We start from the raw sequence: 14,005 nt of genomic DNA on the forward strand, positions 1-14,005 counted from the left end.
AGAAGAAGAAGATGTAGGTCAAGAAGAAGGAGAACGAAGAGGAGAGGGAAGACAGAAGAGAAGACGGTCAAAGAGGAGGATGAGAAGAAGGAGAGATAGGAGTTAGATCTAGAAAGAGGAGGAGGAAGCAAAAGGAGATAAGAAGAAGACGGAAGACGAGTGAGAGGAGGAGAAGAAGTATTGTCTCCTCCATGTTTGTCTCCAGCCCTGAATGTTGATCAGAAAATATTGAGAACCAGATTCCAGTCCGGTCCAAACTGGAACTGTAAAGACGGTTTAAACGGACAAAGAAGCGTGCTGTGTTGTCATCTGAATAAATGTTACTGTTCATTTGAACCAAGTGATTCGTTTACTCGACTGATCTGGAAAGAGGAACCGCGTGACTGTCTCCATGGTTCCTGAACAGAACTGGAACCAAACCAGTTCTCTGTTGGTCAGAAAGGCCCCGTAGGTGATAAGTCTCATTTCTAAAATAATCAAACATGCACGACCTGTTCCCTGTGCAGTGACGATGATTCCTGTCGTGAACAAATAACCAAGCCTCGGTTTCAAAGAGCTAAATGTTTATTGAAATGATTTGTCGTTACAGGTTAGGGAAGATCAGACCACGTTCCAACTCATGATCTCATGAAAAGAGGGTTTCCTTTAATGCAACAGAAACTAAACCTTTTATACAACGTTTAAGTTTACTTGCAGTAAATTTTATTTTTTATTATTTCCCCCCCGGTCGCGTGTGAATGAGAATAAATACACAGAAACAATCAGATGATCCACAAACTTGAGTCCATCACGTCTGAAGCAGCGCGTCGTTCAAAACAAAGCGTTGATCTGGTGCCCCGGGCTGCGCTCCTAGCGCACATGAAGTCTCTTTTAGGTTAAATGTGTTCCAACGCACATTTTACATGCATACATACACCAAGCCCGGTGAGAGAGGAATCAGCCGCTCAGTGTTCTCTCCATCTCTCTGCTCGCCTCTGAATCCTGGAGCTCAATCTGCACCCGCTCCCACACACTCAGGATAGTGTTTGTGTTCCCTTCATTTGTCCTGCACCAGCGGCGGTAAGCTGTAATATAATGATGATAATGATGAGTGACTTCTCCACAGTGTAGGGTCCATGTCGGAGTTTATTTAAACGTGGAGGTGTGGGGGTCGGCTGGGAGGGGGTTGGTGAGCCTGCAGCGGCCGATCTGGACAGATGGCGACGCAGGGAGGAGGAGTCAGTAACGAGCAGTGTTCGGTTGTGGCTCGATGCGTCTCTCCAGAAGGGGCTAGTGCAGAGAGGAGGAGGTGAGGTGAGGTGGTGAGGTGAGGTGAGGGGGGTCAGGTCAGGGTGGTGGCGGCGGCTAAACGGTGTCACGTCACTGGAACTGGTAAATGGGCTGGACGTACTCCGGGGGGAAGTAGCCCACGCGTCCGTGGCAACGGCCCCTCCAGCGCACCGAATCTGTGCACTCCATGAGCTCGATGATGTCGCCGCGCAGGAAGTGCAGCTGGGACGGGTGGTGGGGGGTGAAGTCAAAGAGGGCGTGGGCGTGATGGGGGCGCTGTGGGGAGGAAGAGGAGAGAGAGAGAGACTTCATGAGAAACTGTCCCATAGAGTTTAAATACAAGTATTTATATCATTCCATAGATTTAATTATTATAATTCAAGAGTTATGTGCAGCCAGTTACTTTAGCTCTAGTCTTTGTGTTTAGCTAACCAGGCCATGGCCTTATATTTACTCAAATCTTCTCAAAAACAGCTGCTTGAAGTGGAATCGAAAGTTGTGCAGAAGGTCAGAAGGTGCAGGGATTAATAAATTCACTCGTTGCCAATCTCTCTGAAAGCAGCTGCACCAATTGCAGCGACCCTGGAATTACTTGACTGTGATCTAATAAAGTTTAACCCAGCGGACGTCCCGGCGTGTTTTTTGGTGCAGCGCTCCTCAAATCAGAGGCTGCAGATTTATCAGAGACGTCGGTCCTGCAGGGAATTAATCAGCCGGAGGAGACGCTACCGTAAGAACAGCTCGTCACAGATCATCCGCCTTCAAACGCAGATTTGATCCCAGAAGTGTCCTTTTGCTTTTCTTCCTCACTTTATTATTATTTATCCCATTCTTATTATTTAAATCTCATTTTAAAAACTGTTAATTTGAAAAATTCCTCGCTAAAGCATCTGAAAAAATAACGGCGGTTGATACGGCCGCTCCTCTTATCTCCTGAAAAGCAGGAGAATTATTGTTTGATGCGACGGTCGAGCTGAATTTTTAAACCGTTTCTTTGAAGCACTGGTTCCGTCTGTGGTAGCACAGAAAGAAAATAAGAACACGAGCTTCAAGGGATCAAATATATTTGGAGGGTTGTATTCAGGTCAGAAAACTACTAAACAACCTTGTTCCTCAAATGTGTTTATCTTTTTCATTTATATTAAATATTCAGTCTGAGTGGGAGGCGTTTTATTGACATGCTGACACTGAGCAGTTAGCGTCTAGGCTGATTTATGGTTTTGCCTTCTGTCTACGCAGAGGGAAAGGAATTCAGGTAACCAAACAACGTGTCACCGCCGCCGCCGGGGGATGACACTGAAAGTAGGTCGAATGCTGGTTGTTTGAGAAGTTGTACTTAAATGGGGAAAGGAACAAACCACAGCAGAGTTCACCACCAGAGAAGAAGAAGAAAAGAAATCTACCAAATCAAAAACGAGGGGCCTCCAGAAAATAGAGCTCACCTGTTTACATGATATTAAGGATTAAAGTTCTGCAGAATTAAGGGGGCGTGGCTACTTTGATTGACAGGTGGGGGACCTTTACAGGTTGCTGGCTGTCTTTAGCCTCAGCTCCACCCATGCTCCACCTCTTTGAGCATTGTTTTAATCATCTGGGTGGAGTCAGACAAAGATGGAGACGACCGGAGACGCCACACCGAGCTTCAGAACCGTCCATCTTTATATACAGGCGATGGAATCAGTTCAGCTCGTTTTGACCGAGGAACCAAAAAAGTTCAAGTTACATGACGCTTATCCAGATCAACCACCTTCTGTTTTTTATTTCCCTATCCTGGAAGTTAGCCAACAACCTGCCCCAACCACAAACCAACTTGTGGGATTCAGGTTTACCAGCTGCTAGCTTCAACATCGCCACAGTTAGCGTCACTCCAACTTTCCTCACGTTTTGGATGCTAATTTTATTTAGGCAATCTACCTGCTGATCTCCTGGGGTTTGACTGTCGCCACCAACCCACCACAACTCATCCCTCATCTAGTCTGGAGGGCACAAAAAAAAGAAAATCGTGGGTGAGGAAACTGTTAGTCGTCTCTCCGTTGGGAACCAAATATGCTCCTGCAAAGATCTGATCAGAAGAGTAACAGCAACATGCCATCTGAGCGCTGTGGGGTTGAATTTGTTGGAGTAAGGCACTGCCAAGATGGAGACGACCGGAGACACCAGTAACGGTTGATGTCATGGAAGGGAGTGTCCATCTTTTAGGACAATCAGTGCACAAAATGAATGCAGAACTAATGGGGAGTCGGGTGGAGTCAGGATTTCCAAGATGCATGGAGGAGGATCTTCTGCAGATCTTCACCAAGACCACCAGTTCAGTTTGGACATGTTGTCTCCTCCTGCTCCCGACACGAAACAAGATTAATCATCGTAAAGAGACATCCGAATTTCTGCATGTTCTCACCTAACAGCGGCTTATTTGGTAAAAAATAAAAATGGAGGGAAGATGTTTTAGATTGCAGAGGCAATTAGTGGTTGGACTTGATGACTTGAAACACGGTAATCATCCTGAACATCTTTTCATCACGAGCTTTGTTCAGAGCAGATTCACGTACATTTCAAGAGGTAGTTTAGAGCGAAGCGGTGGCCAGATGAAGAGCGCACTCTCACAGCCGCTGAAAGTTAACATCTATAGACGGCGATGTGTTTGACGGCGCGCTGAGCTGATTCTCCGTCTCACTGTGTTTTTCTTTAACGCCGCAAAAGCAGCGCTTTCTCTTCTCCCCTGACAGCCGGCCTCCTCTGATCTCTGCTCGGCTTTTCATGAAGTAAAAAGCAGTTTAAGAGCGGCAGAACAAAACGTGGCTATTTCGGGGAGAGAGCGTCTCGGAACTTAGCTAACCTCCCGGCTGTCAGATGCACTCCCGCGGAGTAAAGTGGACGTAAGGGTATTAGCGTTTTACGTGCGGGTGGCTATCGCTGTCGTAGATCGAGCTCTAGTATCACTGCAGGGAAGCAAACTAAGCAGACAGCAGGATCAGCATCACAGACGCAATCAATCAGTTGTGCAAATGTATGAAATCCTCGGCGTCTTATCTCCTGTTGCCGTGCCGATCTGGTCTAGACTGTGTGGGCTGCGTTCACGGACATCGTTTGGGTGTGAGCGAGCGTGTGCGTGCGTGCAGGCCTCTATTTGCTCATTTTTCAGTTTGGAAAGAAGACGTATGGTCTATCTGTATCTCTGCTGCGCTCTGCCGCCCTGTGATCAGCGTCCTCTCCAAACCCAGAGAGAGCGCTGACACCGGAACAAATGACTCTGGAGCATCAGCGGGCCACAGCTCTGCGCCGGCGAGGCTTTTAAGGCCCAGAAAATTGCCCAAAATTTTGCACAAATAAGCTCAACGATGACACAGTCGAGTCGGAGAGAGAATTTTGGAGAGAATAGATCCTGCCACGCTGAGATAAGAAGCTGCATAAAGCCTTGTAATGAGCCGACGATGACACAATAGGAGGCAGAACACAAACACGCGATTCATGGATCAAAGCCGTCGAGTTCAAATCTGTGAAAGTGACCCGTAATCATATGAGGGCTGCTAATCAGCTTAAGGCAACATCGTGCACAATTTGCAACGAGCTGCAGTTTGATTTAATAATCTAAACGTCCGAGGGGATTTAGCTGGTGTTTCTGTTTTATTGCCTATAGCGGGTAAACTATTTTAAAACCACACGGAGCACGCACGGCAAGCTCGCAGAGAAGCTGGAGAATAAATAGATAGGAAGTCAGGTATAATACATGAGGCGTCTGACTGCTGACTCCCCCAGTCGCCATTAAGACGTCTCGTTATCTGATCCTCAAGGCAAAGCTAGGAAACAGTCCTCAGTCAGCCTTTTATTCCGGTAGCTGCAGGAGAAGCGCGTGATCTTCTGAAACTACACTACGTCTTACAGATAATTAAATAAAAAACCAAGTCATTTAAATAATAATCAGTTCTGCACGGATTAGCTTCAGAGTAAGTTCGTGCGGCCGACGCTCGCAGTGAGAGACGGTGTCGGAGCTGTTTGTTGATGCCGGAGGTCGAGACCCCGCAGCCACAAAAAGACCGGCTGACTTTATGTAACAGGACAGTCAAGAAAAAGACAGCTGGGAGTTTAGAATATGCTAAAACATCTAAGAAACGATTGCATCTATCAAAACTAAAAGTAAAACCAACTTTGTTTTGGAAATAAATAATTTTTTTTAATCGAAATCCGTTTAAACTCCAATAAAATCCAGGTCAAATTAAAACTCAGGTGCAGACATGAAGAAATAAATAAGTGTCGTTAGTGGGGGGGGCTTTGAAGGGAGGGGCCTCTGTGGATCATCCCACAGATACTTGATCAGTTTGGGATGTAGTGAATTTGGAGGCCAGGTCAACACCTTGTGCTGTTCTTCATGTTTTTTTTTTAGTTGTTCCTAAAGTGTTTTTGTGTGTGTGTCTGTGTCAGGCTGCATCCTGCTGGGGATGGCTGCTGCCATCAAGGAGTGTCATTGCTATGGGGTGGGGGTGCCTGGTCTGGTCTAGGTGGGTGCTACATGTCTAAGTAACATCCACACCAATGGATGCCAGGTCCAGAAGTTTCCCAGCAGAACACTGAACTGTCACAAGATGGTTTAAATGTTATTCACTTTGCCTGTTAGTGGTCATAATGTTGTGGCTTATCAGCAAAGTGGCCTCAGCCTTGTATCTCCTCGTTAGTATAGTGGACAGTATCTCCGCCTGTCACGCGGAAGACCGGGGTTCGATTCCCCGACGGGGAGTTAAACTTCTGTTGTTCTTATTCTTTGCTTTTAAAGCATCAGATAAGTTGTGGGTTATCAGTTCTTCCTCCATTAAAGGACTGCAACCATTCAAACATTTTATTTACCTGACTATTCACCTGTGTCGCCACAGTAAAATATAATGAAATTAACAAGCGTTCAGAGCCTCTAAAGTCTCTTTTATGTGAGCCGTTGGTATTAATTCCGTAATCCGTGAACCAAAAACCCCTAAAACGACCTGCTGTTGTTTTCGTGCCGCTGCCGTTAAACAGATTCAGATCGTCACTATATTTAGTTTATTAGTCTCCCATGTGACGGCTGACATTATCGTCCGTTTGACTACCATCTCAACGCCCCGGAGCTGAATCCATCCCCTGCACCTGCTCCAGCTCCAGACTGGATATACGATGCAGAGTGATGTGAGGCGGCTGCTAAACCAGACCTAAATATGAAAAAAATATTTTTAGCATCGTAAAAACTGTTTTCTGAAAGTTTGACACGCAGCAGCGCACCGATCCAAACTCAAGGCAGTGAACTCGTCTAAGCGATAACTCCAGCTGTCTTTAACGCCACATTGGACCTGATTCATGAAAGCAAAGCTCACACGTCCCACCGGTCGATAAATACGGACCGTCTTCAAACGAGCTTCAAAGATTCACATGTAATTTATTTATGTGTAAAATATTTAATAAGTGCAGAGACTTGGATTTTAACTGCAGCCTCTCAGCTCCGAGCTCCGACTCTTCTGCCGCTAACCTCACGTCTTATCTGATCATCTGCAGGAAACCACAGAGCAGCAGTGACTTGCTCTCTGCATAAGTCAGCGACCTCTGACTCTGAGCTGATCAAGTGTTCGATCTTGAGGGAAAAGCAAACGGAAGATGAGGTTTCAAACTGTTATCTTCTAGAAGATAGAGCGTATTAAAAAGCATTCTGAGCACATGTTACATCCATGGGACTGGACTTGGAGGATTGCATGGAGCTTTTTAATCAATGGAAAGCTGCAAGGACAAACCGAGTTGACTCTTGTCTAGATGCACTACAGTAATAGTTGATGTTCAGGCTTCTTTGCACGATTAATGGTTTTCTATCGACCATAACTCTTGTTCACTTCCTGATTAGTGCGTCTGTGATGAAGTGAAGCCTAAGAGGTTCCTGGAGCGTTGCTGCGTTTCTGGAGAGCCACTAATCAAGCCAAGAAGATGCAGATCCAGGTTAACCTGAGTGAGATCCTCAGACTGGGGTGAGTTAACCAACCACAGTCCAGTAGTTTCAGGTGGACACCACCCACAGATGCTCCTGATAAAAACCTGAACTCCACACCGGTCATTTAGAATTGGAGACCTCCATGAAACGTCTTCAAGAAACCCAACACGTCCTCTTCCTTTGTTTCAGTCTTGTTGTAGATATTTTATTTGGCGCGACCACATGATCCCAGCCTGGCGTAAGAACATATGCATCTGGAGTTTGATCTGATTGGCCCAGCAGATCAAAGCTAAAGTTGCAGCACGTGATTACATGCAATACAATAAACAAGAAGTTGGAGGACAGGTGCTCAGGTGCATCATGGGTAGCCTAGACCTATAGCAGCATGACCAAATCAACTTTACTTTTAAGACTGGACGCACAGAAAGCTTGCAAATCAACGTTGAAAGATGAACTGTCCCGGGGATCATTGCAGCTTTAGATCACCTGCCTCTCCACCAGCAGCAGAGCTGAAGATCCACTGATAATATTACATGTGACTGTAACACACACCTCAAATGACGATACGCATCTCTAATAACCCGCCACTTCCTGTTCGACTCCCAGGGAGCTAAATGAGACGCTGGGAGCGACGTGTCGTTTCTCATGAGTACGGAGCATGTTTAACAGTCGCTCATTAAAAGATTCATGTGAGCGTGTTGCCATCACGCTAATGTTGTTGCAGCTTCCGCGAGGGAATGCAAATTAATTCTCCGTCAAGGGGGGGGGGGGTTTGTGAAAGATTCATCCTGGACGAGTTAAAGTGAAGCCTCTTATCTGCCTATTATCTCTCTACGCTGTCAGGTGAGTTCAGATATAAATAGATCATGACAGAGTCAGACTTGGAAAGAATCTGAGGATTAGTCAGTTATGTGTTGTTGTTGTTTTTGTTGTGCATTGCTGTGCACAAATCTTCCAGACTTCTTTTCTGACCTGACTTATTGGGAGCTTACATGCTAGTCACGCTAACATCTCTGCAGGCTGTATGCAGACCCGTACTGATGCCTGAGTCTCAGACGTCAACAACTGCGTTTGGTTTTCAGAACTTTTCAGAAGACAGAAAATTCTCCCTCCTCCTGCAAACCATCTGCTCGGGCGTCTTTCTTCTTTCTGTTCTGTTCTTTCTGTCTCCACCTAAAGTCTCTCCGTTGGCCACTGGTTCTGCTCCTGCAAAGATCTGCCGGGCCAATCAGATCGACTATATACCCAATTAATCTTCTAATCAAAGAGGAGAGGGTGAGGAAGAAGTTATGTCTAGAAGGAGGATGAGGAAAAGGAGAGAAGAAGAAGAAGGAGGAGGAAATGATAGGAGGAGATGGAAGTGGAGATAGATGGAGGAGGTTAAGAGGAAGGAGGAGACAGAAGGTGATGGAGGAAGAAGAAGAAGAAGAAGATGGAGGAGGAGGAGGAGAAGGAGATGATAGGAGGAGATGGAAGGTGGTGGAGGAAGAAGAAGAAGGAGGAGGAGGAGATGATAGGAGGAGATGGAAGGTGCTGGAGGAAGAAGAAGAAGGAGGAGGAGATGGAAGGTGGTGGAGGAAGAAGAAGAAGAAGGAGGAGGAGGAGGAGATGATAGGAGATGGAAGGTGGTGGAGGAAGAAGAAGAAGGAGGAGGAGATGGAAGGTGGTGGAGGAAGAAGAAGAAGAAGAAGAATGAGGAGGAGGAGATGATAGGAGGAGATGGAAGTGGAGATAGATGAAGGAGGTTAAGAGGAAGGAAGAGACAGAAGGTGGTGGAGGAAGAAGAAGAAGAAGAAGAAGATGGAGGATAAATTAGGGTCAAAGAAGGCGACCAAGATGTCTCCACATCTCCAGCATCTCTGTCCTCATGGATTCCATCTTGGTTCATCTTGTTTTTCTGCTACCACCAGACCTCTACACCAAGAGGTTTTATTAGAGTCCATGTGAATGCAGCTATATATGTTCTAAGTTATCAAAAATCAGCTGATAGCCTCTTTTAACTTGTCCTTTATAAAACGAGGGGCGCCCCATTGCAAAATAAAGTCCAATCTCCACGTTTCATCTCTGGCTGCTGAGCCGGAGGTGAGCTCTGAGGAGCCGAGCCAGAGATCACGATCACGGCGTCGTGTCAGGACTCAAATCCCTCCGGAACAGCTGGGTGCGGCCCGCCTGCCACTCCTGGGATAGTCGCCCTGCAATGTGATCTCGTCTGCATAATCTCAATAACAACAACAGCGGCTTTTCACAGCGCGACACCTTCATGGGAACTACCTGTCAGTTAGGCTTTCTTTCACTAAGGCCCACGGGAAGGATCGCTGGCGCCTGGAACCTGCCGTTCAGCGTGCACCGCTCTTACGTCACTTGATCTACCCATTAACATGGAAATTATCTCTGAGCATCTGTTACAAATAAGACTCTGTGTCGGAGTCATTTCATGTCCAGACTCAAATCATTTCATGTAAAAGGTGTTTCCTTTAGCAGCGCTGTGCTCGTTCCCTCTGGCTCCGTGTCTGACATGACTGATTGGGTTCTGCTCCAACCGGACGGCAGTGCTGTGATCTTTCATTACAAGGCTGCACCTCCCCGTCAAACCCTGCTGCTGCTGCTGCTGCTGCTGCTGCACAGCTCTCTCAAAACATATGGAGTGTTCTCATGGCTGTCAGCCCCATTAGGAAAGAAAGGAAAAAAATAATAAAATAACCGGTTGTGCATCAAAGTCACAGCGAAGTGACAAATGAGCGGCTGCTCCTAATGTTTGCTCTGACACTGGTTTGACGACAGGTACATAATTCACCGTGTCTTAAATGTGCAGCAGGATGCACAGAGACGGATCGCTGCAGGTGCACGTGTGTCAGGAGAGATTTACAGCGAGGGTGCAGAGGAAATAACCGCTCATATGGATTCCGGCGATTTGTTCGGAAGCGATAAAAAGATTTAAATGAGAGCAGAACTTTAAGAATTTAAAGAAAGGAATAAAGTTGTGCAAGTTGGTGCAATTTACAGAAAGTCATAAAGGAAACTCATAAAGACGACTGAATTGGCCGAAAGTGGAAATGAAAAGCTCAAAAGATCTGAATAAAATTAAATTATTAAAAATTAACACAGTCGAAACTTGAGATAATAAACTTGTTCTTATTTTCCAGTGCATCTTTGCAGAAACTGGAAATATTCTGTAACATTTCACAGTGACATATGGAGGGAAATACCGTATTTTCATATTTTTGTCTTTTGCTAAACGACGGTTGCTGCAAGAAAAGCATTGCACTCTTAATTTGTGAGCCAAAATGGCGTCTCAGTTTCAGTCACATGATATTTAAAGCCCTTTTGACGTACATTGACGGGACACAATGACCCCCTCAACAACTTTTAATGTTTCCAACCTCCACGGTCAAACACTCACCCTGGCGAAGTGCTCGGGGTCCCTCAGGAAGACCGTCCTCTCCTTGGCGATGCTGTTGCTCCGGTAGAACTCGACCAGCTCGTTCAGGGAGGAGAAGACCTCGTCCCACACGTAGTACTGACCACAGCGGTCCTGCAGAACCTTGAAATGCTGAACGTGGTCGCCGTAACTGCAACACACAGACAAACCTGGTCAGAGGAGTTTAATGCCGACCCAGACCTCAACTTCAAACCCTCTACTCAGACGTCTTCTTTCTTTTCTGTTGCAGGGATTTAAGTCAAATTAACTGTTGTTTAAAGCCTGGAAGTCAAGATTTACATCCTGTTTACATCAATGACTGAAGAACTTTATTGACAAAGAGGTTCTGCTGCTGTGGAGCATCAAATCTACTGGAAATAGAGCAGAAGAAGAAGAAGGAGATGGAAGAGGAGATAGATAGAGGAGGGGAATTAACAGACAGAAGATGGAGGCGGAAGAAGAAGAAGATGGAGGACAAATAAGAGTAGAAGACGACCAAGATGTCTCCACGTCTCCATCGTCTCTGTTTCTACCTCCATGTTTCTCTCCCTCCTGTTAACTCCTCACCACCATTACCACCAGACCTCTACATCTGATCCATCGGTCTGGCCTGATTGAGACATTTTTATTCTCACTATCAGTGGAGCGTCCATTTAACTCAGCCACTGCCGGCCTTTCGTCCACACAGCCTCCCCTTTAACCACCCAGCTGTCAGCTGTTGGAGCTGGCATGCCTTCAGTGCAGCGCTGTTCCTCAGAGAAACCCTGCCGTGACCCTTACTTTGCATTTTGCCTTATTTTTAATCCACGAAGAGAGAATCTACCTCAACAGATTTCCTTGTGCGTGCACAGACACCAACATTTGGTGTTTTAATTATCACGGGGGGTTTGTCAGGAGAACAAACTAAAATCTGTGAGGCGAGATAAAAAAAATAAAAATAATTAGGACAGAAATAGCCTCGGTGTTGGAGAGCACGTCTCGATTCAAAGAGTTTGGCCGCCGTTCGTCTGTGACCGTACCTGCTCCCCTGTCCTGCTCGGCCGCCGGTGGTTGCTTAGTAACTTGGCAGCTTATCTTTAGAAACGCGGACATCTCGGCGTGATTGCGCGGTTATATAACGGCAGCAGAAATCAACACGACTCCCCCGTATTTCTAAACACGTCGCAGAGTAGGTGTGTGTGTGTGTGTGTGTGTGTGTGTGTGTGTTAGGCCGAAGTTAATGATGGTTAAAGTGTCGTCACTGCTAGATGAACGGCCTCTTTGTCTTTTCTTACATGGATGATTTTCTAAAAGAACAATGTGAGTCTGCGGCTTAACTTCGCCAGACTCTGATGACTGGATGGCATTCAGCTACACCCTGACCCTCTTTCTCTTTTTCATCTGTGTCCTCGTTTCTCAACTTCTCACCATCCCCAAGACACTCCTGATAAAATAAACTCTAGTTTTATGTCAGGATTTAATCAAATGAGAAGGTTTTGCTCTCAAACTTTCTGCGTCTCGTTGTCTCCTGTTATCTGCTCTGCTCTTTGTCCTTTAAACTCCTCGTCCCACACCGTCCCACTTTGTCTGGGGCCGTCTCTGCTGCGCCCTACTGGTGGGGCTCTGCTACTGCCTCCTGCGGGCAGGCCAAGCATGAGGCCTCGCAGGACAGAGAAGGTGAACTGTTGAAGAGGAACCAAGCTGCAGCTGTCATCGCAGCTGTGAATGCGGTTGTATTTCCAGACAAAAAAAAAAAAAAGCTGTTAAAATGTAAAAAAAAGAACGTGCTGTGAAACTTGTGCATCATCACAGAAGGAGGCTTGCAAACTGTAATGGTGCAAAAATATCTCCAACCAGTCGACTTGCAGGGTTCTCACTGACCGTATCTTTTAGAACTGAAGAAGTTTCTTGGATGAAGCATCTTCTAGAAACTCTACCCTTCCAGTTGACTGTGTTTCAGCTTTTTTTGGATAAATGCATCTGTCCGTCTCTATCTTTAGAAATTCCAGCTATTTCAGATATGGCCAGAGAGGTGGAGCGTGAGTGGAGCTGAGTCTAAAGACAGCTAACAACCTGAGAGGACACCCACCTGTCCATCTAAACAGCCACGCCCCCTTAATTCTGCAGAACTTTAATCCTTGATGAAATTATAACAGGTTAGTTCTATTAATAATTCATCAGGGATGGAGATATGGTAACGCTCCACACAGACATACTGTCTGACTAGTTTTAACGAGCTTGTTTCTTTGTCAACAGACTCTGAATATTCATATGCAGGTGTCAATTTAGATTAGGAGATTATTTTAAATCTATCTACAGACAGGTAGTTGGATTCAGAGGGAAATACAGGGATAATAATAGAGGGAATAAATTCAATTAAGACAAATAAAATAAAAAATAAAACTAAGTTGAAGAAAAATAAAATAAAATAAAAATAGTTTGAAGAAAATTAAAATATAATAAAACTTCTTTGAAGAAGAAAAAAATAAAACTAAGTTGGAAAAAAATTAAATAAAAATTCTTTGAAGAAAAATAAAATAAAAAATAAAACTTAGTTGAAGAAAAATAAAATAAAATAAAAATAGTTTGAAGAAAAAATAAATAAAAATAAAAATAAGTTGAAGAAAAATAAAATAAAATAAAATGGACATATGCTGAGAACTGCAAAATCTTTCAATCCAAACTGGAGATTACAAACATATGCTACTATTTCCGGTGCATAATCCTTCTTCAGGCTGAGATTTAAATCCTGAGGATGGATCCTGTCATCCTAACAAGTCAGCTAAACTAACGACTGACAGCGATCATTTGTAAAAAATAAATAAATAAATAAAATAAGTTAGAAGGGGGAGGGAGGGAGGATGAGATCACAGAGGAGTAACAACACAGACGGCATCTGTCTCGGCCTCTCTGAGTGCCCTCTCATCCCTCTGTCCCAGTGTAATTAAGGCCCACAGCGATGGAGAGATTACGCTCTCACCAGAGAAAGAGTGAAAATGAAATAGATGCAGCTTCAGAAGACAGGAGTTATTTTTAAAACCTCTCCACAGCGCCGGCGCCACCACGGAAGAAGGTCATCTGTCCATCTTTCTCTGAACTTCCTCCATCAATCTATTCTCACTTCCCTGTCCTCGCCGTCTCTTCAGTTCGGGCCGAGCAGCTTCTCTAATCGGACCGACGCTCGGTTTCTAAACCGCCCCGCAGACATCAGGAATACTTGACACGGCCGCGCTGACACCGCCAGCCGCCAGCTGATGTGTGTGTTACTGTCTGTTGTTGTATTTCATGAGGATGTCCTTACATGTCAGAGAGTGAAGGAGTGCAGCAGCTCTCATAGCATTAATAAAGCTGAGGGGTGAGCAGAGAGGGAGGAAGTGTGGGTGAGGGTGCAGGGAGAGCAA

The 14,005-nt window shown here is 45.3% G+C and overlaps 1 protein-coding gene across 1 annotated transcript in view; it reads right to left on the reverse strand.

Moving 5' to 3' along the window:
• Window positions 1–495: 495 nt before the first annotated feature.
• Window positions 496–14,005, reverse strand: part of grapa (GRB2 related adaptor protein a) — a 28,217-nt gene continuing 14,707 nt past the window's right edge. Inside the window, exons 4-5 of the mRNA XM_084570796.1 lie at window positions 10,608–10,776; window positions 496–1,545 (exon numbers count right to left, since the gene is read on the reverse strand). Of these exons, the coding sequence (XP_084426922.1) occupies window positions 1,360–1,545; window positions 10,608–10,776 (355 nt within the window). The 3' untranslated portion in view covers window positions 496–1,359. The remainder of the gene's footprint in view (window positions 1,546–10,607; window positions 10,777–14,005) is intronic.

The sequence above is a fragment of the Chelon labrosus genome (assembly GCF_963514085.1).
Source record: "Chelon labrosus genome assembly, chromosome: 21".
Taxonomy (NCBI): Eukaryota; Metazoa; Chordata; class Actinopteri; order Mugiliformes; family Mugilidae; genus Chelon; species Chelon labrosus.